Source organism: Diplotaxodon limnothrissa, linkage group LG7 (genome assembly GCF_057381915.1).
Source record: "Diplotaxodon limnothrissa isolate DT_005_m linkage group LG7, D_limnothrissa_male_GT1.1, whole genome shotgun sequence".
Taxonomy (NCBI): Eukaryota; Metazoa; Chordata; class Actinopteri; order Cichliformes; family Cichlidae; genus Diplotaxodon; species Diplotaxodon limnothrissa.
Window position 1 is genome coordinate 51867087 of NC_140602.1, and position 8531 is coordinate 51875617.

Genomic DNA, 8531 nt, shown 5'->3' on the forward strand with positions numbered 1-8531 from the left:
TTTTGGGCATCGTGAAGTCACTGTGGGCTTACATGAAGAGGCAGAAGTAATCCACAGAAAAACCGTGGCATCCAAGATGCTGTCAAGTACTATCTAACTCTAAATACACTGCTAATGGAGACACTACTAGTTAACTTTGTCTAATAATAAAAAAATGAAAAATGTAATTGGAACAAATATACATAAAGAAAACATGAAGGGGGCTAACACTTTTTCACTGTATTTCTGTATCTAAGTGTTGATAAAAATCTACTACAAAGTACTTTTAGAAAATGTAATGCATTACTTTCAGTATTTAGTCCCTCTAGAAAGTCATTTGCTCCATTAATCTTTAAAATTTACAACAAAGCCAACATGGGTAGAATTTCCACCTGTAACGATACTAGACTGTTGACCTCTGCCCATTTACAATCAAGTGTTGGCTGGTTGATTGGCATCGCCATCAGTTTAAGTATTTATTCAAGCACTTTGATTCCAGAGGTCAATCACTACTTGTTTTGTGTTAACATAACAGACTGCGGTCTTGGGCTTTCAGCTCATTGTGGCCCATTGAGTTGATACAATGTTGCATCCACGTCCATCTGTCCACAGTTTACAAGACCTGCTACTCCTACAGTATCGATCAGAGTTTAGTGACTCTTGCACACAGTGATCACCCAGTGGCTCTTTACTATTACCCACACTGTGCTCAAGGCCAATATCATATTTGTTGTTTTACAGTCATTAACACATAAAATGTTTTACTTTTGTTCATTCTCCCTGTAAATAATTGCTAGTGCTGTACGATATTGCAAATGTTGGTATTGATCAGATACCAATAAATACACAACAATAGCCATGCCAATGCTAACAATAGTTCAACATATGCAGAGCAGAGTAATGGGGCACAACTTATGAGAAGATTATTATTATTTTATATATTAGGATTGTGGGTCAACTTCTGTTGTTTAAATACTTGTGTTGGCAATACATAAAATAGATGTACACAAAAGTTTCAGACATTTTCTTTACAGCGCATGTTTGAGGTATATTTTTTCATTTCCAAAAAAAAAGAATTAATTTAATCCAATTCAGTGGGTTACATACTGAACCTAGAGGATAGAAACAAAGTATCAATCTTATCTTGTAGTATCGATCCAGTACCCACACCAGCGTCGGTATAGATACTAATTACCTAGTAACTGCTCTTAACAGATCATTAATGGTGTGAATGGTGGGTGCAATTTGAATAGGTGCTCAGGACTATCTATCCATCTATGTGTGATGTTAAGCTGCACAGTCTGTTTGTTTACCTCTTCCTTCTTGACACGTGGGAAAGCGGAGAGGGAGGGGGTGCGCGCGGGGAAGGGAGGGCACGGGGAGCGGATTAGCGCTGCGTCGGTGTCATTTTTAGTCTACACAACAACGCAGAGTGACTGAGGGTAACGTGTACAGGGTAGAGACCGGTTTTGCACCTGCTTGTCCTCCTGGGTCAGTGTCAGCATCTCTCCGAGCTCTTTCTCCAGCCTCTCCCCAGCGTTCAAACATGTCTCTGTCCGGCTCGCAGACGCCAGAGGACGGACTCTACGGTGAGTGATGGTGGCACATGGACCAGGCCGTTGTTTCTTTGTTACGTCATCACTGTTAACTATTTGCCTTTTAATAGCGTGTCTGTAGCCGATTGTTGCATACCTTAAACAGGCTGTAAATTAATTTTGCGTGCGCACGGGTCGATTTATACTCCAATTTCACGATGCAAATGTCAACAGTGTGTGGGCAAAACATTTCAGGCAATGAGAACATTCATTCCCTCAGTGTGTTTGAATGAAGAGCTAGCCAGCCGTGGCTGCTTATCAATGAAGACAAGATACTAACAGCCTGTCAGACTCTGAGAGCAGGTGTGAGAAGAGGCCACAGACGGAAACAAGGCACAGGCAGTTTTATAGTTGTCATTGTCGTTGCTACTGTCATTGTGTAAATGGATTCCCTGACTCATCTGTTTGTATCTCTGTAAGCCAATTAAGCTGCGGAGATTTTCTGATACTTATAGCTCCACTTAGCTGGCTGCACATTGCTTGGAACAGAGGATGCTGGGTAAAACATGTGGATCACTGTGAGCTGTATCATTGGGAGCTGTACAGTGGAAATCACTGATGTGCAGGTTGTTTACTAAATAAATAAATAAATAATAAAAGATCAGTTTGACAAATATTTGATTTCAGCCCAAAACTGAAAACCCATCGCTGATATGTCATCTGATAGTTTCTTGCTAAACAAGAAACTATCAGATGGTAATTTCAAAATCCAATAATCCAATATATCCACCAGCATTTTTTTACTTTCACACACACAAAACATAAACAGATTTCCCTCACATTTGTTGCTAACAGGGAAGGTAGAGTGGGTTGTCTACCAATTGGAAGCTTGGTGGTTCGATCCCTGACTACTTGAGTCCGCATGCTGATGAGTTGTCCACAATGAATCCATTGGACTGTGAGTGTGTGTCAATTTTAAACAAGGTGCATAGATATGTAAAAGTGCTTGTATGAATGTGTGTGTGATTGGTTGTAGTAAAAAAGCATTTTGAGTACTCGATTAGGGTAGAAAAGTGTTATATAAGTACCAGTGCGTGTCTTCACATTTCGTTAATAGTTAGCTAGCTAGGTATTGATCTTCTTTTTCCCACTTTATTTCAGGGTCTCCATGCCCGTTTCTATCACAGCCTTTTTAAATGTAAAAAGAATCAAAATTATTGTCTGTATCAATACATTAAAAATATAAATGCAACCATATTTTCATATTTTATTTATCTTTTTTTTATTTTTACATCCACATGAATAGGACACAGCTGCTTTAAAGGTAACTTTATATTCAATTCTAGAAAGACAAACAAAATCTGAATCTCCCGTGCTGTCCAAAAATAATCTGATTGCCCTGCAGCCATTCTTTCAAACTGCACCTCACACCCTAATTTTTGTTTCTTTTTCTTGGCCCTAAAATGGAAACAGTCATTCTCATCCTAGCAGAGCACAAATTAATCTGTTGTGCTGCAGTTCATTGAGTCTTTTCACATCCTGGCTCCACATTACATAAAGCTGATTTGGCAGCGGCACAGATGAATGTGTACAGGACTGCGCCATAGAAACTGATTTAGTGCTGCAGAGTGGCATCACATAGATAAGGCAGCCAACAAGGCAGCTGTTATGTCACAACTCCCCTCTGTAGGAAAATAACTAGGGCAATGGCACAGTTTCCTCTGCCCTCCCTTCCCCCCATCCCTTGCTTCCACCCCCTTCAGCACTCTGCCTTGCTCTCACTGTTTATATATGATAATATGTGTGTTTTTTGGACGCGGCTCAGCGTGTCTCCATCCAGCCACGAGCTCTGTGATTCTGAGGTCATTGCGTCTCATGTCAGGACAGCCGCAGGGCAGCTTCTAAATCTCCACATGCCAGTGGACAACAACACACACCTGTCCATTCACTGCCCACTCGGCGCTAAAGAGATTAGAGTTCTAGGAAGGACCTAAAAACGTGCATCAGTAATGCAGTGTGAAATTTGCTCTGACAATGTTTCGGAACCGGGTTAGGATCAGTTACTTGGCAGTAAAAATAATCTGAATATGTCATTATGACAATAAAGCTGAAGTAATCTGCATAACATAGTTGGGTAATCAAATGACTTAAGTCACGTTAATGGCAAGTATAAATAAAAGAATCAGGAGAAAGTGTGGGCTAACTGCATCATTGCATAGAACATTAAAAATGAGTTTTTCACATGTAAAACTATGCACAACACGGTTACTTTGGACCTTTCTGGGATTACACAGACTTCAAAATGAAATATGTACAGTTGTAATTATAGTAAGATTATAAACAAGACAACAAAATGCCCATAAATGTTAAAAGCTCCATAAAATGGCTTCTGTTTGTTTACTTTCCACATCATGACTCCTTCTTGGCTTATTAGAAATCTAATATAGGTGTACTGAGAAGCATTGTTTTTTTTCCCCTTCTTACCGACACCTAAGCGTCAGCACAAACTCAGCTTGCCCTCCTTTTTTCTTGTCAGGCTCCTGGGTCGAGCTGGAGGAGCTGATTGCAGCCGTGAGCCGCAGAGAGAGCCTGACAGGGCCGCAGGACAGCGTTTCCACCGCCCTGCAGGGGGAGCTGGAGAGGATCCTCCTGGAGGCACAGCTGGAGTGCGAGCGGAGTAGAGACAGGTAATGATGCAGTTTGTTAGCACGAACTTGTTTTGTTTGGGGAGTTTGGGGCGGGCGAGCTGCACAGTGAGGTGTAGAAGTGATTTGCACAGTAATGAGGTTTGTTTTGTGCTCAGAGGAACTTTGCTTGTTTTCCATGGCGTGTTTACTTTTTCTGTTCTTGTTTGTTGGGCTGTAAAATTATCACACTGCAGCTTGATTGTTTCTCCAGACCGCACCCACCTCGTACAAGTTCACTTGTTTGTTTGTTTTTAATCCACAGTCCTCCACAGGCCACGACTCCACAGTCCACCGGCTCACCAAGACCCACCAGTGAGCACGACAGTGACTGTGTCACTATACAGGTGCTGGTTTTCATTTGAACACAGAGACATGGTTAATATTTATCAGATAAAGACATAAAAAAAATATATAATTTTTTCAAATTATTCAACATCATCTGATTCTTGTTGCGTTCAGGAGGATGGTGAGCGACGGGTGGACACTGACTGGGTGTGGGATTGGTCCAGTAGACCTGAAAACATGCCACCGAAGTAAGCCTAGCTCCTTTGAATGTTACTGTTATTTATTCCTGCTGTGATGATTTACTCCAGCAGGCAAGTAGCTTAGTTTGGCTTAAAGACTGACAGCAGGTGACTCGAGGCCCGCGCCTCCAGAGGTACATAATTAAAAGATTCTTTCTAGTTTAAAAAAATAATACATTTTAGAAAAAATGAATTGTAACACGAACCAGCCAAGATTCATGACGTCACCCTGGCAGTATGCCCTCTAAATATGCATACAAGTATAAGTAAACAAAAATAAGCTTTTTGTTTGTTTGTTTTGGTTTGTTTGTGTGTTTATAAAAAGCCCGTTTTACTCACAAAACATTCAATAGCACATTGTTTTTGTCTTTTTTTGTTTTTTTTAATTTAGTTGGATTATACCTTTGAAGCCCATGAATCGCTTTCATTTTTATTTATGCTGCCGCACTTGACATTTAATCTCCTGCAATAAAATAAGCCTGTTTGACAGGTAGCAGTTCTCAGGCTCTCGGTTTCTTTCTTGTATTCTCAGGCTTCTCTCTTGTGCTCTCATTATCTCTGTTTATTTTTATTTTTTTCCCCCCCGCCTTTCAATCTCCGTGCTTCCGCATCTCTTATCTCCGACGCCTCTCTCTTCCTTCTCTGCAGAGAGTTTGTGTTTCAGCACCCAAAGCAGCAGAGCTCCCTCAGTGTCAGAAAGACAGAGGTGATGAAGAGAGGCATCTTCTCCTCTGATGTTCTCCTCATTCTTGTTCCCTCGCTGCTGGCTTCACACCTTCTCACGCTTGGAGTCGGGTGAGATTCATTCACATAAACTTGACATTCTTGGTAATACTTGGGGAAAAAATAACTGGATGCTTTTCATCCTGGTAGAATTTGGAAAGTGTGCAAATTAAGAAAGCGATCAAAGAGTTGACCCCTGTGTGCCCTTCTAAGTGGTTTTAAAATGATGTTGCTGATGTGCAGCTGAAGCTATAGATGTAAGAAAAACAAGCTTGAGACAAGTTAACGGTAGGGAGGGTCTATCTTTTCACTGACAAGTTGCTACCTTATGATAATGCAGTGCCCTTAGTTTCTGAGTTATAGCCTTCACTTATTTGATACATCGGGTGTCAAAAAATCCATATACTACAGCCGGTTGGTTTGTGAGTTACTAGGAAAATTTAGTCACAAAGAAGATGCTGCACCAAAACCTTTCTGTGATTGCTTTGGTTGCTAGCAGATTACCATGGTCTCCTGTAGTTTGCATGGAAGATGCTGATTTGTCTGCACACACTGAAACAATGTGATGCAAACTGGAAACAAATAACTTTCAAAGAACCATTTTTCCCTTTTGCTGAAACCAAAATGTTTCAAAAGGCACATTTTTTTTGTATTTTAAAGGGTTTCTGTCCCTTTCTGTCACAGTTTTTGCAGTTCCACTGTTACTGATTGGTTAGTTAGCAAATGTTTGCAGATAAGTCGGCATCATACATGCAAAATAAAATATGTTAGCAACCAAAGCAATCACAGGGAGGTTTTCTCTTTGCAACCAAATTTACCTAGCAGTATTCTGCAACTTCCCCCAATCACTTTCCAACATGTTGGGGAATACATATTTTATCCTCATGATCAGCAGTTGCAAAGTGCTTGATTAACAGTCTCCCCGCCTGTGTGACTGGGGTCCAAGGGCTATAGCAAAGGATCAATCATTGATTCCTGTTTTTTTTTTTTTTTTTTTTTTTCCTTTTTAGGATCTACATAGGAAAGCGATTGGCTGCATCCACCACCAGTACGCTGTGACAGCAACTATACGCCAGTGCCCCTATTTGCTAACAGTGTGGCCAATAAGGTCAAAGTCCACCCTCTGTAATGCACTAATTTGCCTCCTTTCTTTGTCATGGGGCTAAAATAGGACCTTGCCTGTCTGTACCTGTCTCTCTATCTATCCAGCAGTACTCTGTCTTTTCTGTCAGCCTCTTTGTTGTCTGTGCATTTCATAGGGCCCTGGGAGCAGATGGCTGCTGACCAGTGAGTCAGACTGAGGTCACTTTTACTCTCCCGCAAAGTAACACTGATCTCAACCAGCTAATCAGGAGTGTAATCCGAGGGGGGGTAGTTTTCCTGACACAAAAGAAGAGAGGGAAAGAGAATTCTACTCAGCTAGAATAATAAATCCCTTTGATGGGAGGAGATGAAAACTGTTTGTTGGGAACGGTGTGTTCCAACAAAATGAAAAGGATAATGTGCGATACCCATTCACCCAACCTCTGAAAAAGCAAAATGTCTGTCATTTGTCAGAAGCAATGATCCTCTGTAAGACTGAGCTGCTTAAAGCGGTTCTTAGCTCTTTCCTTTTTTCTTTTTTTGGTCGGCCTGATGGTGAATCTAATGTAGGGACTTCTAGTTGGCTGAGTGAATGTAGGAGAGGCTCTGGTTGTGCTTTTTGTCCCGTAAACCCATTAAATATTTGACCTCCGACAAAGGCAATCACGATCCCATTAAACTTCACTCCTCCAAACCTTAATGTGTCTCTCGGGTCTTTTATTCCTCTCCTCTGCTCTCACCCTGACAGCATGTATTGTACACATGCTCGTCTTTTCTAATACATGTGGGGAAAGTGAAGAATTTTTAGCCAGCAAAGCACAGAGATGTGCTGAAGTAAGCGTTGGCCACTGTATGTGTACGTTTCTATGCTTTGCTAGTCTGGAGATTACTTGCAGGCATGCAGAGACAACAGCAGCAGCAACAACAACAAAAAGACTTTTAAAACATACTGTGATGTAAACAACCTGCAAATGAACCGCAGCATCTGTTTAAAATTGATTCCTGTTTTCATATGAGGTAAATCACTGCTAATGACTTTGTTTGTTTGTCCTGATGAGCTCTTTGGTGTGTATGCCACCGGTGCTCCTTAAGCACATTGTTCCCCTGTGAGCACTCTTTCTCTTGTCTAACCGAAACCTTCCAGGAGCCTTATGACATCTGCCTTTGTCATTCTTACCTCACATAAGTCACCCTCTTCCCTATATTTTTTAACAAGTTGCTGCTTTGACTTGAATCTAGGATTTGACATTTTATTGCCTTCCCATATACTAAAAAGCTGTTTCCTCTTAACATGTTGTAAAAATAGCTGGCTTGGATTTTGAATGGTGGGGTGGGGCTGGGACTGAGAAGCCACCAGGGTTTTGCACGGTTGCCTTGGACATAAACGTGCCCCATTTGTTTTCTGTCCAGCCTGACCAAGCACAATTACTTTATCAGCCATTAGCAGAGCGTTTGATGTGAGGGGTCCTGCTGCGCTAATGAGCACAGCAAGCAACTTCTAGACACACCAAGCTGACGATGCATCAACAGGCCTGCTTTGGCAGAGCACAAGAGCACCTGGTTTCCATTCACAGACCCCAACACATAACACGCCCAAGCAATCTATGGGTAGTTACTGGTGCATGTTTTGGCACCAGTTTTACTCAACAGCGCAAAAGGAAACGCTTAGTTCATGAACGAGGTGAATGCACGTGCTCCGGAAATGCCCATTCATCATCTTTGACATAAATGAATTTGTCACACAGCATAGTAATTCAAGTGTGTTGGAGCTTGTATAAATAGAAAAGCAAGTTGAAATTTTTGTTCTATCCGTCGTGGTAAATGAAATGAGCTGTACTTAATACATTAGCAGCAAGTAATAATATAACTATGAAAAGAGCTCATTTCACAACAGCAAATTATAATTCTGGGCTGAAATTATTCATGCAAAAAACCATTATAATAGAGCTTGCAAAGGCTCCCAGTGGTTGAAGGCTATTTCTTAGTGCCACGTGCATCGT

The 8531-nt window shown here is 41.2% G+C and overlaps 1 protein-coding gene across 1 annotated transcript; it reads left to right on the top strand.

Moving 5' to 3' along the window:
* The first annotated feature begins 1383 nt into the window (after window positions 1–1383).
* On the top strand, window positions 1384–7220 carry LOC146629164 (BCL2/adenovirus E1B 19 kDa protein-interacting protein 3). Its single transcript, XM_085358390.1, has 6 exons — window positions 1384–1568; window positions 4051–4201; window positions 4464–4545; window positions 4661–4734; window positions 5374–5520; window positions 6459–7220. Exons 1-6 carry the CDS (start codon window positions 1526–1528, stop codon window positions 6505–6507), a joined length of 546 nt encoding a protein of 181 aa, XP_085214516.1. The 5' UTR covers window positions 1384–1525; the 3' UTR covers window positions 6508–7220.
* Window positions 7221–8531: the final 1311 nt, after the last annotated feature.

What these genes read in the sequence shown, in the direction of transcription:
- LOC146629164 (XM_085358390.1), top strand. Translation starts at nt 1,526, where the DNA reads ATGTCTCTGTCCGGCTCGCAGACGCCAGAGGACGGACTCTACG. An exon ending in GCCAGAGGACGGACTCTACG is followed by an intron (nt 1,569 to 4,050) that starts GTGAGTGATGGT and finishes TTTTCTTGTCAG; the next exon opens with GCTCCTGGGTCGAGCTGGAG. An exon ending in GTGACTGTGTCACTATACAG is followed by an intron (nt 4,546 to 4,660) that starts GTGCTGGTTTTC and finishes TGTTGCGTTCAG; the next exon opens with GAGGATGGTGAGCGACGGGT.